Below are 22,153 nucleotides of genomic sequence, written 5' to 3' on the forward strand. Positions count from 1 at the left end.
GTGTTTGATTTATTGTTTTTTGCAACGAAGTGTTAATAAATAAATAAATAAACGTCATTCGATATGTCAACGCCCAGTATTCCAATGCTAGCTGGAGAGTCTCTTCAAAGTGAGTAGCGACAAAGGGAGTTTATTTATATTGTACAACTTGTATTTTCTTGTGGTTAAATTGGACTAGATTTAGGGTCTGTTTAACAATGTACGGATAAGTTCCAAATTAGCTATTTATTACTTATTGATAGGATTAACACTATTGTTGCGTTTCACGACTGTCAGATAGCGCTATTCGTCACATAAAGTTCATCATAAGTTATGAGACCGATGAAGTGTCAAATAGCACAATTTATCTTCCAAATAATTTATGTGTTGCATAGCTATTTGGTACTTTATCCATAACAACAAACATACCCTTAGTCTACCCCAGTGCGAGACTCCACGTAGAAGAATATCGACTTCAGACACAAGTTTGTTCCGGTTCATTCGTAATGTGAAACTGGTGGTGAGTTTATTAAATTTGGAATAAGACATTCTGATGTTCTGTATTTTGGATTTTATTCTGGATTTTCTACAAAACATTCCTATTGTGTAGAATAACACCTGTCACCAGCCATTTCTCCAACGACCCGTAGCCCGTATGATGACTGCTAGCTTGAGTAGCTTCCTGTATTATAGTGAGTCCATTATGTTAACAATATCGTTAATAAATTGTAGACTTATGTGATTCATTACAAATAATTATTAGCAAAACACATTTACATATTCACTGGACTATATGTGAGCCGATTTATTGTTAAAACATTCGTTTGTCCTAATTGTGTGGTCCAATTAAAACAAAATCTACGTATATAATCGTACTAAGTAACAATGAATAAAAATGGATTAAGATTACTAAACATTTAAATTGGTTTTCATAACTTGACATTGCGAACGCTGTTAGCCTTGCGATCTATTGTCAATAATAATACTTAAAATAATTAAAGTAAACTTTCCGCTCGCTTGTAAAGTTGGAACCGCTTAAATTTGTAAGCCTTAATGAAGAACACAAAGCAAGGTATTCCATTATCATTGCAGCGTATCCGAACGACATAAACAATGATTTCCAATTTCCGCCAACCAGAGACCTTTCCAATCTTCGCTGTCGAAGTTATAGCGAGCATAAATTCTCTACAATAGTTGAACAAGTAATTCTAAGTACAGCTATCTAGCACCGGGTCTCTTAAGTTTAGTGTTTACTGAGTAAATTAAGACAATGTATGAAGTTGCTCGAATTTGTTCTAGTTATGGCAAAATTAGTACGACAGCGCGGAGTTAAAGTAATATTTTAGTGGCGCTTGCGTTTTAAGTTTTAGAGTAGTTTGAATTATTGAAGCTATTTAAATTGTAGCGATTGAGACATCTAAAACTATAAGGTAGGATGGGGGGAACCACCCGAACGTACCGTGCTTATAAAACTATATTTCACATAATAATTTGTACCAAGTATGAAATTAACCAAGCCTAACCTAACCAATTATTCTAATAAAATTCAAGAAAAATGGGGCTTTAGAAGAATACTAAAAACTACGGGATGTCATAAAACATTTAAGTTTTAAATATGCAAGTATAAATGTAGGTTCTTTTAACTGCATATTTAGTGACGACTGTGTGGCGCAGAGATATAATACATAACATTGTAATATGCCATTTCCTATGGCATATTACAATAAAAATTGCGACTAGCAAATTAATGAACTTTGGTCATACAAATACTGTATAATCGAGTTTATTTTATTTAGTAATAAAAAATATCTACGACCATATCTCTGCGTTCCGTAAGCGGCTAGGCTGGTTACCCATTCGTCAGAGACGTGATGCGTTCTATATCTCTTATTTTCCATTCTGTTCAATCCTAAAATCCCAAAAACGATTTCTAATTTTTGGGAGCCCATAGCTATAGCTTAAGCTATTCCGAAAACTATATCCTTGAAATCCCATCTCATAACTCTTCCTTATTTGGCGAATCCTTTAAGGTCTCTGCAGTGATGCTATGGAATACTTCCCGTCCCTATTAGCTTAGCTCCTTCTCTATCTTCATTTAAATCTCTACTGTACAAACATTACATGGTATCCCTAACTTTGGTACTAACTGATCTACAATTATCGTGATTCTTGTGCATTTTTCTTTTTCATGTGTCTTTTCTAATATTGTCCCAATCACTGTTTACATTAACTTAATTGCTTTATTTTGTTCCATTAGTTTTGTCTAAATATGTCTTATATATTTTTGCATTACTTGCTTACTTTATTTATTTATTTTTTTCTCATAGTAGTTGCCTCGAAGATCGTTCGAAAGCGATAAAGCCACTTTGCCCTCCTTTTCATTTAATTACGTTAATAGTATTATAGTTTTGGAACATTTCGTTAATAAATAAATTAATTAATATCTTTATTGAATAAAACCAAAAAAAAACATCTTTAAGTCGCGATTTACCTGAGCCAAAGTGTTACTAGTGTCTCCAGATGTGATATTTAATATTCTATATAGGTATTATTAACATACTAGTAGGTATTTAAGCTTGACCGATTATCGTTTTAAATTATAAATTTTAAACGAAACAAAGGATAATAAAATTGATGTAGCGCTCCGATGAAAAGCATTTAAATTAAACCTTTTTTTTAATAAAAAAGTACTATAACATATCTACAATATGCAAAGTTCATCTGTATCTAATACGAAATATAAACCTACTTAAAATTATGAATAGAAATGCAATTTACAAACCTCATCAATTATTATTCACCGACACGGATGTATGAAATCAAAACATACAAATAAATCAATTTCGATTTGAATTCGGTTGAATGCATAACAATGAAGGCACGTAGCTCTAAATAAACAATCCCGGAGCAACCTTGGCGATAGGTATATAACTACCATGCGTCATAGATTAGATTAAACGGAGCGGTAATTACCCCGGTCGGTTTCTGTTTTAAATCATGCATAGGGCTCGATCGTGTTTGGTTTTTAAGGTAAACAACTAAACAGTAATTACTTATTTTGAGGTACTTCGACGTGAGACGTATGTATATATAATAATATACGTATATAACGTGGTATCTGCCAAAGGTAAACTGATATAATTTTATTTTAAATAAAACATCAGTGGCGCTACAACCTCTTTTAGGTCTGGGCCTCAGATTTATGAATCTGTTTCATGATCATTTTTCAATCTAATAGGCAATTAGGTGATCAGCCTCCTGTGCCTGACACACGCCGTCGACTTTTTGGGTCTAAGACATGTCGGTTTCCTCACGATGTTTTACTTCACCGTTCGAGCGAATGCTAAATGCGCACATAGAAATAAATTTCATTGGTGCACAGCTAGGGAACGAACTTACGACCTCAGGGATGAGACTCGCACGCTGAATACACTAGGCCAACACTGCTCGAATATAGTCATAGGTTCGAACACCGGATACACAAATGAACTATGTCTATATGAGTATGTCTAGATGAGAAACCGGCATGTCTTAGATCTAAAAAAGTCGATGGCATGTGTCAGGCACAGAAGCCTGCTGTACTTGTTTATTAAAAAAACCAATGATCACGAACAAATATATTATACCTGAGATCAAGACCAAATGCTCCACTGGTATTTATAGTATAATTATTCAATTGTTTTTAAATATCTTGAAAATGAAAAGTCGCAATCGGATATTGTATTAAGCATATTCGTTAGATACATAAATACAACTCTATAACATTATGTACTTAGTACTTTTATTGAAAAAATATAGTGTAATCAGACTTACATATTTTTTGGGCAATGGGCGGTCTTATCGCTTAAAAGCATAATCACTAGCTGGCAACCATCATAATAAAAGATAATATTCAACTTCAGTAGCTAAAATATATAAATGCAAATCTTGAATAAAAATATATAAACATACATTCGTAAAAGCCGGTACCACGTTTGCAAATGGATCAATTGTCTTGAACAACTTGACTGAACGTCAACAACCCAAAATCAAGTAGTAACACAAACTGTTACACCATTCTCAATTAATGTCTGGTTGAATACACAACTATACACAACAGTTATGTATATTATACGCTTCTATTATGCAGTTGCAAGGCGTTGCTGTGTTTGTGTTTAACAAGCATCGTATTTGATGGCGAGGTGATTTGATTTCATGCTATTTGGGTTTTCCATTGTTAAATAAACAAATGAACGCTACAATTATAATAATTGAAGATGTATACAGTAAACAGTTATTGTATTGATTCTATGTTGATTGTAATCACAAATAGGTTTAGTCCTTAAAATATTTAGGTTAAAACTTGTAAAATAAACTTCGCCATAGTTGATGCACAAAGCCTTCGGTTCTGAGTTCGCATTGTGGCGGACAATAATATATTTGGGTAAGTCTGATTAGTAAGTTGTTTTACAAAAACAATACATTAAACACACGCAAAAATATTTCTGCATCAACTACATTAGGTTTAGTTAGGCTTTAGAGAATAATTAACAATTTTTGACTATGACTATATATTTCTATACCACATGGTCTGTTCATGTATTATATCTATATTGATATAATGCCATTTCATATTTCCCCTGCATTAATTAATCAGCTAGACATAACTGTACAGATGTGTAATTAATGATAAGTTACCGCATTGACACGCGTGTCACCGGATTACACTCTGAATGCAAATGGAGAAAAACAAAGATGTTAATTGTACTACTAAATCATATACTAACTAGTAAAGTAGTCCTGTAAATTAAAATGTAACCTAACATTAGTTAAGTTTTAGTTAATAAGAGGCGTTAACAAAATGTAAACAATCGTCGCACACTTTAAGCTAATATGAGCCCTTTAGTTTTTATCAGACTCATTTGTAATTTAACATTCTCGTTTCCAATAATGTCCAATAACATAAGTGTCACTTATTCTTAACTCTTCAATAAGTCAAGTAAGATTTTTGTTAATCCAGGGATGCAACCCCACTACATCTTAGTAAGCTTAAATTTCAAACAATTAAAGCCAGTTGCAACCCAGCTTCAAACAAAGTGTTTCATTTATCTATAATATTCCATATCTGAAAATCCATACGAAAAACCGCCACGAAACTGAATTCGTGCTATCGCTTCGTCTTTTGTTTTATCAAGGTCCAAAAAACGTCTTCAAAAATCGGTTTCTACCGATGGTGTTTACAATACACTTAAATATACCGTTAACAGACAACAAACAAGCCTTGACAGTAACTTTACCATCTTGTACAAACTACACAACAAAGTTAAAAGATTCTCATAGTTCGGTTTACTATGTCAATTTCTATTGGGCTCACCGATTCTATTATAAAACTCTTGACACTGGGAAGCTTTCACAACTTTCTGCCTCATAATACCTTGTAAAGACTTCAAGATGCAGTTATATTATATTTACGTCGGTTTGAATGTCCAAGAGGAATTTAAAAGTTTTGCTGATTCTGTATTCAGCTTTATTCCTTTGAGAATTTCTCATAAACATTGCGTTAAGAAATCATACTTGGCAATTTAAAGTTGAGGTAATGTAGGGCATATCTTTAGAAAGTTTTTCATTTCAATCGTGCTTTTTGATATAAATTAAATACTTTCTTGACTGCTTTTTCCTTGGTAGTCTTTTGTCACATAGTTAAAAAAGGTATACGTGAATTTTAGGTGACTTCTGCCCAGAGAGCGGAGCATCTTAAGAATCAAAAAGATTCACCAGATCAGGGCGAAATTTAAGATCACATTTTTTTTTTTTTTTCGTGGGGAAATGCGTTACGCATACCCTCCCGCAGGCACGGTTGACCTTGGTGGGGAAGGGTTATGTGGGACTCGCACTTCACTCGCAAGATCACATACGCTAACCCACGCCTTATAGCTGAAATGGAAATGGGCAGGGTATATTGCAAGGTGTACTGAAGAAAAGGATAGCCGAAGCTACTCGCTAGAAATTTACCTGATATCAAACTACAGTGTACTGGAGGTACACCTCCAGGAACAAGAAACGTGGGAAGACTACAAAATCCATGGACTCGATTTTTAATTATGTACTAGCCCTTAATAATTATCATTACTTAAAATTATTTTTATGAACTGCGCCATCTATCCTTAGCTGTTGATAACTTTATATCGGCGTGATTCTACGTATTTTGTTAAAATCGGCGTTGAATTGTATTACTTATTGGCTTAATTGAGTACGGACAACTACGGGTTAAAATTGCCAGTTCTTCTCTTCCGTTCCACGCCCTTGATTTGAGAACTGGCAGTAAATGTAAAATTAGAAGCATTTAATATATTTCTTTTGTGACGTTCATAATGATGACTTTTGACTTAACGAATAGTTCGTTAATTTAACATTAAAATAAAACAACGACTGTTACTACGTGTTTAATTACTACATTTTCGTTTCCAATAATTAAACATTTTTGTATATTTTCATAACAGGCCTTCAGGTTTACCCTTAAATATAGAATACAGTTCAAGTAATTGTTTATTCTTTTGATTTTTAATATTTCGGATATCCGTACGTCGATTCACGTGTATTTTAGCGCCCTCTGTGCCGGACCAAGCTTTGGCAGCTGATACAAGCCTACTCCAAGGCATTGGCCACTCTCCGCGGAAGTACTGCAATACAATTATAAGCTCTTGTGAAAACATAATTACAAATACAACCAAAAGATGGCGCTTTTAAAACTATGAAAATCATACTTAAAATGAATTTTGGAAGTTATCCTAAATGAAAATACTGTCTGATTTTTTTTCAAAAATACATTCCTTCGTAATATAATAGAATAGTATATGTTATGTTTAACAAAAAATTAAGACGTCCGAAAAATTCTTGGTTTCTAAAAAAATAAGTTAATTATGGACATTTAGACACATCACATAGTCCTAATTTACCTCATTTTTTTTATAATTTTTGGAATGGCAAGAATAGTCTAGTAGAAATGCTATGCCTGCCAATCCAAAAAAATAATATGTGTTTTAATTAAGTAAATTACATTTCCATATCTTACTTGATCAAAAGGCCGCCTTCCAATATGAAACATTATATAGAGCAATGGCGCTCTATTTAGCGGAAAAGTAACGTCACAATCGTCTTGAATCCCAAAATCCTTGTAAATCCTTTCTGAATGCGTTTGTAGATGATCATACAAAACCTAAAATAGATGAGACTAAAATACCTTAAATTATGACGTCATTAAAGTTTGACTGAGAAAATATCTAATGTAATCTATGAGCACCCGAAACTAGCAATCAGATTTACCCATATATATAGATTTTAATAACGTCATAACAGTTAAACTTACCAACAGAAACTAATTTTTTGACTGAATTAATGATTGTCCCGTTACGCTCAATGTCCCGTTTGCACAGTATCTATCTCTCTTCCGCTCGAAGACTTAAGTATGCAATCATTTCATCGATGTTTTGTTAAGACGTTGTTACGTTAAACTATCGTCCGTAAACGTAACGCAACGTCCGACTTTACAGACAACCATTTTTTCATATAAATGTGCTTAAAATTTACCTCATATCAAACTGCACCAGATTCAAAACATAAAATTCCTATAAAAAGACCAGTGTATACATAATAAAATTACCCGAAGGCTATCTCTTCCAGCCGACGTCATCAATATTTGACTAGTTAAAGCCGCGGCATCGTCTGACCTCTCCGCGTTAGATGCAGCAACGTTACCCTAAAAAAAATGCGATTTTAAATGTGTGGTACTAAAAAATCATTTTGTTCCAATTTTTATTTCGCACTTATAATAACCTCTTCAAAAAACTCCGCAAACTCTGGAAAATCTTCCAAGCCAAAAGCGTTTGAGACTGAATGTTTCTTCTTTGTTTCCTCGAACAGATTCTCTATCTCGTTCGTATGTTTGTCGTCCTCGTCTATGGAACAGAGCGCTTCGGCCACAGCTAAAGCTATTGATGATGGACTGCTGTGACTTCCGTCGAAACTAACCGAACTGGACATAGCTGGGAATATTAAAATATATATATACTATGAGAGCGAGAGAGACAGCTTTAGGACAAATCCTTTGATGGGAAGAGAAGAAAACAGGAGAAGGTATTTCCATCTCCTACCACCAGTGTATACTGCAGTGAAGGTTGTTATAGTGCCGCTGAGTTACTAGTAAAATACGAGAGCACTTACCCCACAATACCTACCGCAGGTAGTTTTAGTGGGAATTTCCCACAGAGTCTCGTTGAATATATGACTTAAATGTCAAATCAGTGCAGCCGTTCGCATTTTCGTTTATGGGTAACAAAAGTCAGTACTTAAATCTAAGATTACAATGAGTCGTAGGCATTTATGGCTTAGTTTTTGCATGTAAGAAATTACAAAAAATTGCAAAATTGGTTTTTGTATTGTTAAAATAATATTATTGGTGGTTTGTTGGATACACCTACAATCTAAATCTTACCGTTACACAGTTTTTTTAATCAGTGTAACGGACGGTCACCTTATTAATATTTGTATTGTATTGTTTTGTTGTGTATTGTAATGTAATGTATTGTATTGTATTGTTTTGGATTGCACAACTAAGCAATTAAACTTAATTAAACCTAATATTTAATTTTATCTAAAATTTAATCGGATTTTGATATATCCTTGCTTTTCGATAGAGTATACATAATACTGCAAAAAATAGCTTCTAAATAAAATAAATACTCACTTGTATGCATGGAATGTATCCTGACTTGTTTCGCCCTGGCTTGGTGCCGTACGTTCGTATTCTTTGCATCTCCACACGCTGAAGTTTAAAATATTCACTCAATCAAGCTCCAAAATATGCAAAAGGGCAGTTTTCGCAGCTCATGGACATCCATTTTAGTGGGTGTGTTGCTGGCCTTTGAGGGAAGAATATACTCTTTCTTTAAACAATTGGAGGTCGTATCTCCCAGGGACGAAACCCACCGGGAGTCGATTCCACAATTCTCTTGTTCGCAAAAGAAAATGTCTTGTGACCATGGAAGACTTTCGGTCAAAATATGTTTATTATGGAACATAAGAAACATGTATCACTTCATAAGGTTATTCATCAAAAGGTTATTCCTGGATTTAATCATAATTTGTATTAAAGTAAGATCAAGACCAATTCCGTCAAAATAAGACATTACTTGAAATAATTGGCCAAATAAAATCTTGGGGTCGAGACAAAATCACTTTACGACATCAATCATCATCTATGTATGGAAATGGTCACGTGACAGCTGAGAAATGCCGCAAATAAGTAACAGATTTCCTGACGTAAAAAAAAATTTCTTACGGCGAAAAAAATTTCACATCATCAGCCTAATCAAATCTTTCTTCATTACAATATTAATATAGAACTATAGATGCGGTATTAAGCTACAAGCTATTTTAGATTTTTGAATTGAGGAGCGTTCACGTATTACGACACGCAATTTTTGGAGATTATTGGACCCCCCCCCCATGTAACTCGCCGTAACGTTTTTCAGTACCCAAGTACAGTACTGTACCCAAGTATAGTAAAACGTTTTTTGACCACCTAGTGACTCTTTAGTTACTATTATGTGGTGTAAGTCGAAAAAAAATATTAACAATAACGAGTAATTCAATCCCCGCCCCGCATCGTAACGTTTTACAAAAGGAAAACCCCCCTCCCAAAATTCGTTACATACTTGAACGCTCCCTTGATACATAAAACAAAGTTTTAAAACCGAGCTTAGAAAGTGAACTATGGCTAACTGATTAATCACCTGCGGTTTCCTTCAAAGCCTCTTTCTTAGCCCACTTCAAAAGCTCTTCGTAGACCACAGTAATCAACATTTGCAACACGACAGAGCCGCCAACTGGGTGAATATTTGTTGGCAATGATTTTTCCAATATTTCTGCTGTATTCAAAAAACTACGTGGTATTGAGATCAAGGTACGAGATATGCAGGTTAAACAAAGGGACATTGTCTGAAATAAATGAGAAAGTTTTTGTGTAAATTAATCGTTTATTTTTTGGTCTATCATAAAAATCGGTGGCGCCACAACCCTTGGCCATCAGATTTCTCTATCTGTTTCGTGATTATTTATATTTTCTGATTGGCAAGTGAATCATCTTTCTCTAACACACAGTCAGCGTTTTGGGTCTGTCTTCGTCAGTTTTCTCAATGTCTTTATTCATCGTACAAGTGTGTTGAATGAACACATAGATTCTATTGCTGCACATCCTGGGATCGAACCTACGACCTCAGGGAATAACACGCGCAGGCTACTAGTGGTATTTGGCTGAGCGCTTCTTAGCAAGAAAATGTATCTTCAAACAAGAAGAATATAATGTAGAATATAGCTATCCTAGACCTTCGATCAATAAAACTATAGAAATAGTTAACCAATGAAATTTTATTATAAGAATGAGAAATAATTAATACCGAAACATTTCTAAACACAAAATGGCAAAAAAAATTAATAGTTTTACTTACTGGAAATTGTTTACGCTTTATCGTGACCTGTCTTAAAGAACACTTTTGGTTAAACTACACGATTACTATTAGTCGATAGGTATTAGATACTGTATTTTGTTCCATACGGTTTGTCTAAGTAATTTTATGTTTATGTAGATTTGCACTTGTTGCGATCACCTTATCTAATTATATTATTTTATTTCTTACAGTAGTAATTATGCCCTACTTTTATTGAATTATTTAAAATAATATTACCTGGTACATAGAGGCACCGGACTGTATAGCGTTAACAAGTACGGAAGGTATAAATTCCAAAGCTGTGCCAACCAATCCCATTACTCCAGCCAACCATGAAGGTCTCCTATCGCACCATACCTATTACGACAAAGTTAAACATATCAACTAAAATATATATAGAAAAATATATTTAAAATTAATCGCAAAAGCGCTTCATATAAAGCACGGGCTACATGTAGTTTTTACCAGGAAAAAACATCGTAGCCATGGTAACAAATATGCAGTCCACGTTTTATAACTTAAGCTTATGTTGAAACAAATAAATGTTATCGTCGCTGTAGAATGATAACTTCGTATGTCCAGAGAACCAAACATTACAGGAAACGAAAAATATTTCATTTCGTCAAAATATTAATGTTTTTTTGTCCATAGTTTTAGATGGTAAAAAGGAATTATTTATTAATAACATAAATAAGTCCATACTTCATGATTATACCAGTTAAATGACATCAGAGTCTAAGAATAAAAAATAAATGTTTTTTTTGACATTCGAGGTTATCATTCTAATGACGATATGACACATATTTTTAAATTAATTGCATAAAAAAATATTCGTTTGTAAGAAATATGTTTATTTCCGTCTTGCAATGAGGCAATGTGTCCATGGGCCTATAGTACTTTAGGTACCTCCTGCGTGACACCTGTTTTATATGAAAAAAAAAAACCCGTTCAAGAAGTTTTTAAGCTAAAAAAAAATCAGTGGCGCTACAATCTCTTTAGGCCTCAGATTTCTAAATCTGTTTCATGATCATTTTTGAATCTAATAGGCAAGTAGGTGATATGCCGTCGACTTTTTGGGTTCTAAGACATGTCGCTTTCCTCACGATGTTTTCTTTCACCGTTCAAGCAAATGTTAAATGCGCACCTAGAAAGTCCATTGGTGCACAGCCGGGGATCGAACCTACGACCTCAGGGATGAGAGTCGCACGCTGAAGCAACTAGGCCAACACTGCTCTTTAAGCTATACCTGTCGTTTATCCAAGCAAGCTGCCCAATCTCTACCAGATACTTCCAACGCATAGCATAAAGTGGATTTCACTTCATCCGTACTGCCAATATTCGCTATTATATGAGACAAAGCGCCCACCGCTCTAGCATACTCTTCACCATCTGAAAAATAGCAGTGATCAATGTGAGATATCACTGCGATAGTACAAAAATAATCGTAAGCCAAATTAATAAAGAAATCGTTTGACAGATCTTGACACTAGACGGTTTTAAAGTGTTTTGTCATTTAACTATGAAACTCCTTAAAAATACCTAACGCCTTTGCGTTTATCGGTCGTAAAAGTACCTCCTTTATCATATTATGACTACCATTCATATGTAAAAAAAAACACCAAAACTTTTCAATCAAATTAAAATTTATTATATATAGGTTACTCTACACTTATAAACGTTTATATAACAAAAATCTAGATTTACATTAACCAATTCCCAAACAAATGGTGTAGAGCGAGAAGAACTAGCAAGAAACTACCCGTTATTCTTGATTCGCCAAGTTTACAAGGCAATTGTAAAGAAATGCAACTATTACGTTGTGCTTCACTTAAAATACTCAACATTTCATAATAATAAAGTAACGCTTAGCATCAACACTTACTACTAACTATTATCTTAAAACGTCTAAAATTGGTTACAACACGAGTACACGTACACGTACACGAACTCGTGTACATTGACATACCCTTTTTATCCTCTGTGAACGTACAAAACCCATCTGCTGTACATAGAAACCCATCACATCTATGCCTAGTCCCATCCCCATACCACAAGCCATCGGCGGGCCACCTCGAGTTATCGCTGGACATATTTCGTATAGCAGAGATAAGAAGCATTCTCGCTAAATGACAGTTGCGCATCATTAACACCTGGAATAAAATGGGATTTTTAGCCTGCGAAAATCTGTCAAATTTTTGATATAGATAATAATGAGATGTATGTTGTCAATGTCAAATTAGAATCGTGTTAGGTCTGTCAGAGCGTTAAATGATCTCGTATGTAAAAAACGTACTAAATTTTGATATACCGAAGTTATAATTCGCGTTTCGTTTCTGAATCTTACTCTTAGTTTAAGGAAGAAGGCAAAGCGTTTGTTCTTTATCAGACCAGGAGCGGTACGTAACTTGAATAGCTATTAGCGAGCCTCACGATTCAGTATGCAATTTCGATATAGTTCTCTCAATATCCGCTCATCATTATCTTAATGGCGCTGAACAATATTGAAAAGGTCGGGAGTTCCGGCGAGAACGCGTTTTTCAACATCTCTACTTTTTTAAATTGACTACCATGGAAATGAAAAGAGTAAAAGTTGTATCGAACTTCCTTTATTAAGTTTGTTTACTTTATCCGACCAGTAAGGGATACATATCTATCAACAGATTTTGTTTGAAGTGATAAGTCATATGGGAGGGTAAACCACTTCGTTACGTAACGCGTTACGGCGCCAGTCTCTGACGCATACGACAGCGGTAGGCAGGTTCTCTCACTCTAACCCGCAGAACTAGCCGTATTTCGGACAGACGCTTTTCCCTCTCTACTCAGTGTTTAGTGTGCGTTGGCTATTTACTATAGACAGTGAGCATATAACCTCAAACTATCACCGTTTTCGAAAGTGATTATATAAAAATATGATGAATGAAGCAGACGATCTTCGGAACATTACAGAATTACATCTTCAACTTAGATTAGTTTAAATTATCACTTGCTTCAACTAAAACTATTAATATCATATTATTATTTTTTATTAAATTCACTAAATAAAATTATAGGTAGATGATTCGTTCACCCATATGACATACTAAATATGCCAGCCATAAACATGATTCATTATCATAGATACGGAACGAATTTAAAAATCTTAGCAATCTTTACCTGCCTTCTACTAACTATTAACATTAGGTACGTAGAAATATAACTTTTATTAAGAATATTAAAATGGATACTTAAATAAGTTTATAAGTAGACATTTTACCTTAACAAGCAAACTCCAGGATGGCTGTGGTTGAGCCAGTAATACAATAAGTTCCAAACCGATAGCAGTTTTATTCGGCAAGTCCTGCGTATGCGTCGTGACGTCATCGAAACCATCAAACAAATTGGGACTTACAAACGTAAACCATGGGTAGGGACATTCCTTTGACATTGTTTTTTCTTCCTTCTCTTTAAATGCCTGAAAAAAAACAATTATTTTTCAACGGTATGGACTTTTTGACAGCTTTCATGTTAGAATGCCAAAGAATTATGTTTTTATGTTACCTACATTCAGAGCCGGGATATTTAATATATAGGCCGGGAGATTTTCCCTGCAATTTAACTGGTTTAGTATCTATTTATATTTATCTGTTTAGTTATTTTTTTTTTATAGGCAAGTATCAGACTTTGTGCCTGACACACGCCATAGACGTTTTGGGTCTAAGAGCGCGGCCACACGATGCGGTAACGGTGCGGTGCGGCGCCGTACCGTAATTTCTTTGAGCTATAGGATGCCATACGGGCGTTGCAGTGTGGCAATATATTTTACCCCTCCCCGCTTCGTCTAGCAGGTCCGGCGCGCTTGCGGTGCGACGCCGCGCGGTGGCGCAACGCGTCGTGTGACATGGTATAGTAATTTGTATGTAGGATGACGTTGCGGCACCGCTCCGGCGCGCCGGAGCGCACCGTTACCGCATCGTGTGACCGCGCTCTAAGGCATGCCGCTATCCTCAATATGGTTTCGTTCACTGCGTACATAGATATAAAGTCCAAGCCAGGGTTTGCTAATACTAATAAATTATTTTCATTTAATTTACCTGATGTAGAAAGTGCAATTCGGCTCCTCTAAAAACCATACATTTGAACAGTTCATTGCACTTGGCGTGGACGTCTCTGACGTCACGGCTCTGTGTTGACTTTTGTAACCCAACCAAGTCTGAACCACACGCGCATATGCAAGGTAACAATTGAGCTGTGCACAGCAATATATTCACTATGTCATTTACGAGTAGTGGTATGTGGTCTGTGCTGGTCTAAAAATACAATTGTTGTTGACGTTAAGATTAGCCTTTTATTAATTATTTAAATAAATGTTCTTCAACGAATCACGTACATGACATACTCCACAATTAGGTACACTACGGCCGGCAACGCACTCGCGAGCCCTCTGGCATTGAGAATGTCCATGGGCGGCGGTATCACTTAACATCAGGTGAGCCTCCTGCCCGTTTGCCCCCCGTTCTATAAAAAAAAAAAACACTATCTTTATGGGTTTTTAACAATTTTATATACCTATAGATTTTATATTAAATGAATATGAACACGAATTTATTATTTGATAGCAACTCGGCGTCTGTAGGGGCCTCATAGCCTAGCGGTCTTATTAAAAAAAAAATATATATTATTAAAATTATAATTAAATTATTATTAGTAAATACTATCACCGTCGTATATGAAATTAATTTAATGAAAACAGCAAAATAATATTTATTTATTCGCACCGTTTAATTGTACTGTTACGAAACACGTGTTCTAAATATAAAAATACTAGAATATACAACTTGAACATAGTTTTTATCGATTTTCATGCCACCTAGAACTAACTTAACGATGTAGAATTTAGGTGTCGGTGTGCGCGGGCATCGTAAAAATTCACTCTCATCATTTTTCTCTATCGCGCCAAAAGAAGTATAACTTCAAAAAGTGCAAATTAAAGTATAAGAGCCTAACCACTAGGCCACGAACAGTTTTCTAAAACTCTTTGACTATTAAACAAAACCTCCTAATACCTGACAGTATCGTACTGTGAGTATAGTGAGCGTCTCATTGAGCATTCCGGCGAATATCCTCTGAGCCATACGCGGTGGTACCGTATCCCATAGATCTTTTCGACTGCCTGAAATATTACATTTATTACTGACTAATTTCACCTTAATCTAGTCGTCGTGTAACGCCGCACTTTCTGTCTTTATGCGTATATAACACTCGTACGGTGAAACACATCGTGTGGAAATCGGCATAAGTAAAGCTACGGTTTCCTATAAAAGCGGTGCCGTTAACTAACGTTTTACGGTTGTTAATAACGGCTGTGCTGTGTGTGTGTTTCCTAGAAAGTAGTGCGACCGTATTTTTGAAGTGTTATTCCAATTTCGTTCCACAAATTTCGCTTCATCTGAGCTTGTCTGTACTCTTTGGATTTGATATTGTACAAAGCTTCATCATTTTTAACAAAATCAATTAATTGTTCATCGTTTTCGCTCGTCCAAGTCATTGTATTAATTAAATATGCGCACCGCTACACGCGAAAAACGTTGAACTACTGTTTATCACCGCTATGACGGCCGTCATGCAAATGATAGCACCGCTTTTTGACTTTACGGTGACACTCAACGTTCTCTAGAAAACCTACTCCGATGTTATTTATAGACAACGTATGGGTGACGTCACCCAACGTTACATTACGGCCGTTAGTTAACGGCACCGCTTTTCTAGGAAACCGTAGATTTACACCCAAAAATTTGACGACGTGTGTCAGACATAGCTAGATCACCTATTTGATTAAACAAAACAAATACAGAATTCTGAGGCACAGAAGTTTGTAGCGCCACTTTTTTTTGTTATTAGACACAGATAAAAAAAATAAAGGTAAAATATAATTTATAGGCTAATAATTGTAGTCTATAATAATAAAAAAATTATGTCACTATACAAATTGAAGTCGAATTTTAAATATCTTAAATAAAGAAGAAAGTGTAATGAATAGTAGAACAATCTAAAAATGAGAATTAATTAAAATCGATCGCTTTCGAGTTCTACAATTAACTTACCGTTCATATAAAGCCACCAGCCGTTGACCGAGGGCGTGCCAGCCTGTATAGTCCTTTGCAAGTCTATGGGTCGACCGCCTGAGTCTTGGAGTATGTACAATGACAGAACTCTATTATGCAAGTCTAAAACTCTTTCTCCAACTGCTTCAGACATTGTTACGTATCTTTTGTAACAGGACTGGAATAAATATTAATATTTTCTTGTTCTTTTTCGATATCTTTTCATATTTTTATTATTAGAATAAGCATTTTAAAGAGCTTTACACGAAAAACAACTGAATAAAATTAATCAAATTAAAAATTTAGTTTAATAAGAATATTTAAGTTTCAATTATTGTTTAAAACTTAACAGCTTTTATACCAATGTTAAGTGACCTACATTGAATCCTAATTCCCGAACCTAAATTTAATAATAAAATGTAACAAAAACATAAAAATCATTTTCTTGCACTGGAATTCTGATCAATAAATAATTTAGAAAAATTCAATAGACTTTCGAGAAGGATCAGCTCAGTATAATTTTAAGCCACCCAAAAATTAGTAGACGAACATAAAAATAATATAACCCAATTTATTGGAAACATTTATTGGAATCGGTTTAAAATGCTTACAAATTAAAATGCTAAGTGCATTCAAGGTTTCAATATCTCATAGCAATATTAGACTATTTTCCAAATTAAACACATCATATTTTTTTTTTCAAATGGCTTCTTGTACCTGCATAATAGATTGCATTTCAGCAAGACCTGTATCTTCAATGTGCTGCAAATAGCAGTACAGACTGTTTTTAAGCAAAGCGGCAGCACCCAGGGTCGCAGTTAGAACTGGCAAGTCAGCATGGTCAAGTGCTTCTTGGGCCAGCATATGGAGGTGTTCTAATAAAAAAATAGTGGCAGTACAACCCTTGACCCAAATTTCTGCATCTGATTCGTTATAATTTTCTTAATAGCATGATCGGATTTCTGTGCTTGACACTTGACGATTTTTATAAAGGAATTCACATGCTCACATATTTTCCTTCACCATTGGAGATGTCCACGAGCGGTTAGCACTTACTTCAATGTGCCACCTGCCTACTTGGTTATTAAAAAATTACTGAACCTGTTAACTTGATAAATATTTTACTTTAAAATAGATAGATAATAAAAATCGTTTCAAGAATAATTATTTGACATTTTGCAAGAAATATAAAAAACAGATAGATTTAGGAAAAGAACCTAGTGTTGATCTATTAACTATTTCATAAACAATTTTTATTCATTAGTTGATCCAGCACCATTAAAGAATATCATCATCTTAAAAATGAATAGTTGTCTTTGGTAATATATACCTAATAAAGAATCACTTGACTTGATGGCTAGCTGAACAAACTTATCAGGATCTGATGTTTTAGCCACACCTCCTTCTATATTATCATCTTCTAATGTCACAAACATGCCTGAGCCTTGTCTGAAAAAAATAACAATATTTTATTATAGGGTCAATATTTCTGTTTATGATTCTTAAGGAACTTACTAGGTTACGGACAGACAGACAGAAACTACTTTTAAGTAACATTCTAGTCATAGGTATAAGAAGATTTTTAATATGCTATGCGTATATATATATATATATATATATATATATATATATATATATATATACAGTCAAAACCGTTTATAACGACATCGTTTACAACGACCTATCGGTTATTACAACCAGATTGTATGGTCCCGTCCGAATCCTTAAACTATTCAGTAAACAAACCGCTTATAACAACATCGGATATAGCGACATATCGCTTACAACGACGAAATTTTATCGATATTCATCGGCTATAACGACCAACCGCTTGTTGTCTCAGCAAAACAAAACAATACAAACGATTTGAAATCTTATTTATAAGCATTGAATGAATATTTAGGCATATTATTACCTACGCACTTTCTCCCAACGAACAGTTTCAGCCAACAACGATTTCCGAGGCTCTTAACGCTGTAACAATTTTGCAAAAATTTGTTGCCTTTAACGAACAGTTTGATACTGGTGATACTCATACCTTGAGGAGTATGAAACGTAAAATGCAAAAAATATTTGAGACTGGGCTAAAAAAAAAACAGACCAAAATGACTAATTACTTTTGTACCTAATTATTTCGTAATAAATATTTTTGTTTCTTTTTTGACTTGTTTACATATTATAATATTAACATACCATATTATAACCCATACCTACCTATTCTAGACCGATAACTATGATAATATAACTATATACATACATATGTACCTACTGTACTTGTGTATATGACATTGCTTATAACGACTATCGGATATAACGTCGGCAACTATACGGTCCCTTCAATGTCGTTATAACCGGTTTTGACTGTATATATATATATTTAATTTTATTGTTGTATATATTTACAACAATAAAATTAAATAATAATATATACTTCTCTAAGCAGTTGAAATTCTATCAAACAACATACTTAAAAGCAACTGAGAATTCCTCTTCAAGCCAAAGAACAATTTTTACAGCAGCAAATGAAGCACTCCTAGGAAAATCTAGCCTTCCTCCAACAACTCCACTACAGATCTTTTCAGATAAGACAGTTTGATTATTCTGAAATTATAACATAAATCACTTTAAGTATCATATTGTGCCATATTATGTAAAAGTTAGTTAATAAAAACAAATGTAAATATTTATAAAATATATTTCAAAATACTTTTTAAATATATTCATATTATGTATTTAATTTTAGTTTATTCAAAGTACTTAGCCAAGACTTCGAATGAACCATAAACAAAACAAAAAAAATATATTAAATGCATAGGAAACCAAATACATGTCGATATATTTTAATATGCAGACAAATAAGACTATATATAGATCTAATGTAACTACACTCGCCTGATAATACTCCAAGTCCCTTTGCAACAAAATAGGGATCCTGTCCATAATATTGCCATCTTCAATAACTTCCATTTTGGCAATTAAATAAAACAAAAATGTCAAAATTCCTATCTATATTACTTATTATCCTTTCATAAACAATCAATTATAGTAGGCTATGGTTACATGATTTAAAATCAACATTTTCTATAATTTTTGAGATTTCTTCTTGTAGTAAGCGATGTAGTGGTACACCATCATGCTTGTAAATCCAATAGCCCCCGTTTTTCAAAACAAGATCATAACGTTTTGGTCCAGAAATAGGAGAACTGAGCCAAATCTGCTTGTTAGGTGCTTGCCTGTTTAAAACATATGTTCCATGAGTTGGTCCTAGGTAAACTGTGAGTACACCATCCTAAAAACGGAAAAGAACTTGTCAATACTTGATACTTATGATGTTCATAGTGTCAATCTAATAATTTACAACATAAAAGTTGTATTCAATTTGTGAATTTTTTGATAAAATCAACGCATATAAATTTAATGAAATAAGGTACTTACACTAAACGTTACGTCAGCTACTTTTAGATTGGTGTTTTGGTCAATAATTTCTTCAAAATATTCGCACAAGGATTCTAAAGTTTCGGTACAGATCTCTTCAAATACTGATTGTTCAACATAATCAGAGGTTTCAATATTACTAGGATTTGATGAAAACTTACGGTTCGATGCTATATTATAACTAGAATGAAAAACTTTGATCATCGGATTGCGACGAAATATAGTTGGTGAAATATTGATTCTTTTCTGCGCTAGCCAGCGACTGGTACGAAGAACATTTCGGAACATTTTCTTTTGATACTTTGTTATTGGTCTCCAATAGTTTCCGATTCAATTTATCGGGGTTTGTACTTTTCTAGTTTCTAGGGTTTCAGCTGATTTTTGTTGTTTTTGTCATTGTATGATTGTCATTGCCATTCTTGCGCACGGCAGCATGGCACTGATAAACTTATGACAGATGACTGTAGATTTTAGAGATTGACGTTTGAGATTTTGATACCTGTCTCGTTGAACTGTAGTGTATTATCTACGGATTATATTTAATTACAAAAAATATATACACTAACATTACAGTACTAAACCAATGCGATAATTCCAAAAAAAGTAAGATAAATAAATACTGCCGTATTATGGACCTTCCCAACTGAGATTTGAACCCAAAAGCTCTTTATTTACAGTCAAATATATTTTATAAACTCACATTATTGACTTCAGTCTTCAGTAGCCTCTTCTTTTGGTAACATGTAGGCATTTTGAGGCGGTAACATCCAATGATTTTTTTGATAATTTGACGATAGTACTGAAATAGATTCTTCGGGTATTCTTGGTGTTGGTAGTAAAGAGTTGTACAAATTCCAGTGTGGGCTAATAAATAAAATTTGCCTATCTTGGCGATCTTGCACTTGTCTAAAGTTACAAAGATTGGGTTCATCCCAAGGGTTCCATAATTTTCGAAATGCTTTCATCTGCGAATTATTATGTCTACATGATTGCCCAGATATAATTAATTTCTGTTCGTAGTTTCACTCACAGGATAATTAGTAAATATCATATTGTATTGTCTTTTATTGACATAACTTTTAGACGTAGAAAAACACTTTTTTAACAGATTTGAAGTTTGGTCACGGTTATCACGCACGCTGTAAAGCACGCGAAACGTCGGTTAAATTTAAAATTATGTAAAATAATTATTGTAAATTTATAATAAAACATAACTTCAAATCCGTTAAAAAAGTGTTTTTAAATATCATATTATTAACTATAGTTTGGATAATATACCAAAGTTTCTTCTGAATGTTCATTAGTTTAAGATTAATATGATACGAACTATAAAAGAGCTTATCAACTGGTGGAAAACTTGAAGCAATTTGGGAGTTTTTCTTTATAAAGTATTTTGTCCTCACTTGATCAAAAGAAGCAAACAATGATTTGCGCGGTACAAGCCATCTAACGACATAGTTTTCACCCTGCACTGTGTCTAAACCTCCCCAATAGAGGAAGTAATCTTCATAAAACATCGGAAGCAGTCGGGACATAGGATATGGGCCAACCCGTGTATGTGTTTGTGCTTCTTGAATTCTTGGAAAGCCTTCAATTATCCAACTAAGACGATCGTCAGGATTCACTCCGTACTACGAAATACAAGGATAGGAATGTAAGATGTTGACGCCCGATAACCCTATATATATTCTACCGGAAAACGTAAACGGACGTTGCGTTAAAGAAGTTTCGTATATTGAAAAGAAAACTACCTTTTCATAGTAAAGCCACTAACACAAACAAATGAAGAAAAAGTAATAATACATTAAATGTCCATGAATTGAGAGTGTCCATGGGCGGCGGTATCACTTAACATCAGGTGAGCCTCCTGCCCGTTTGCCTCCTGTTCTATAAAAAAAAAAATTAAATAATGTTAATTTTTTCACGTACTTTGATCATATAACACACCATAACAACTCCGTCTTTGTGGCGTAATGCTTCGTCTTGTGTCATGTAATCCGCTTTAAAAAATGTCACCTATAAAAGTTTAAGGTCGATTCAGCGGTTTTTCACTAAAAATAAATAGTTAATCCTGATTTACTATTAAATATTGATTCTCTGATGCTTATTTTACTGGAGAAAATTCCCAGTATAAACTCCAGCTAGTTCAAGTTTAGTTCATTTTCTTCGAATTTG

At 34.1% G+C, this 22,153-nt stretch overlaps 2 protein-coding genes across 4 annotated transcripts; both read right to left on the reverse strand.

Moving 5' to 3' along the window:
* Positions 1 to 6,388: 6,388 nt before the first annotated feature.
* LOC125053179 lies at positions 6,389 to 19,565 on the reverse strand. 3 transcript variants are annotated; one of them, XM_047654411.1, is made up of 17 exons: positions 19,436 to 19,565; positions 19,011 to 19,144; positions 17,874 to 17,992; positions 17,261 to 17,418; positions 16,544 to 16,721; positions 15,506 to 15,612; positions 14,534 to 14,749; positions 13,717 to 13,914; positions 12,430 to 12,613; positions 11,710 to 11,852; positions 10,701 to 10,820; positions 9,750 to 9,954; positions 8,702 to 8,779; positions 7,792 to 8,000; positions 7,619 to 7,714; positions 7,031 to 7,174; positions 6,389 to 6,638 (listed from the first exon to the last, which is right to left on the reverse strand). In XM_047654411.1, the coding sequence occupies exons 1-17, from the start codon at positions 19,508 to 19,510 to the stop codon at positions 6,450 to 6,452; spliced, it is 2,553 nt and encodes an 850-aa protein (XP_047510367.1). In that variant the 5' UTR covers positions 19,511 to 19,565; the 3' UTR covers positions 6,389 to 6,449. The 3 variants fall into 3 exon arrangements, with proteins under 3 accessions (XP_047510367.1, XP_047510368.1, XP_047510369.1); XM_047654412.1 differs by lacking the exon at positions 13,717 to 13,914; XM_047654413.1 differs by lacking the exons at positions 7,792 to 8,000; positions 9,750 to 9,954.
* LOC125053180 (frataxin homolog, mitochondrial) lies at positions 19,537 to 20,396 on the reverse strand. The gene is made up of 2 exons (XM_047654415.1): positions 19,979 to 20,396; positions 19,537 to 19,832 (listed from the first exon to the last, which is right to left on the reverse strand). Exons 1-2 carry the CDS (start codon positions 20,264 to 20,266, stop codon positions 19,584 to 19,586), a joined length of 537 nt encoding a protein of 178 aa, XP_047510371.1. The 5' UTR covers positions 20,267 to 20,396; the 3' UTR covers positions 19,537 to 19,583.
* Positions 20,397 to 22,153: the final 1,757 nt, after the last annotated feature.

The sequence above is a fragment of the Pieris napi genome, chromosome 10 (assembly GCF_905475465.1).
Source record: "Pieris napi chromosome 10, ilPieNapi1.2, whole genome shotgun sequence".
NCBI lineage: Eukaryota > Metazoa > Arthropoda > Insecta > Lepidoptera > Pieridae > Pieris > Pieris napi.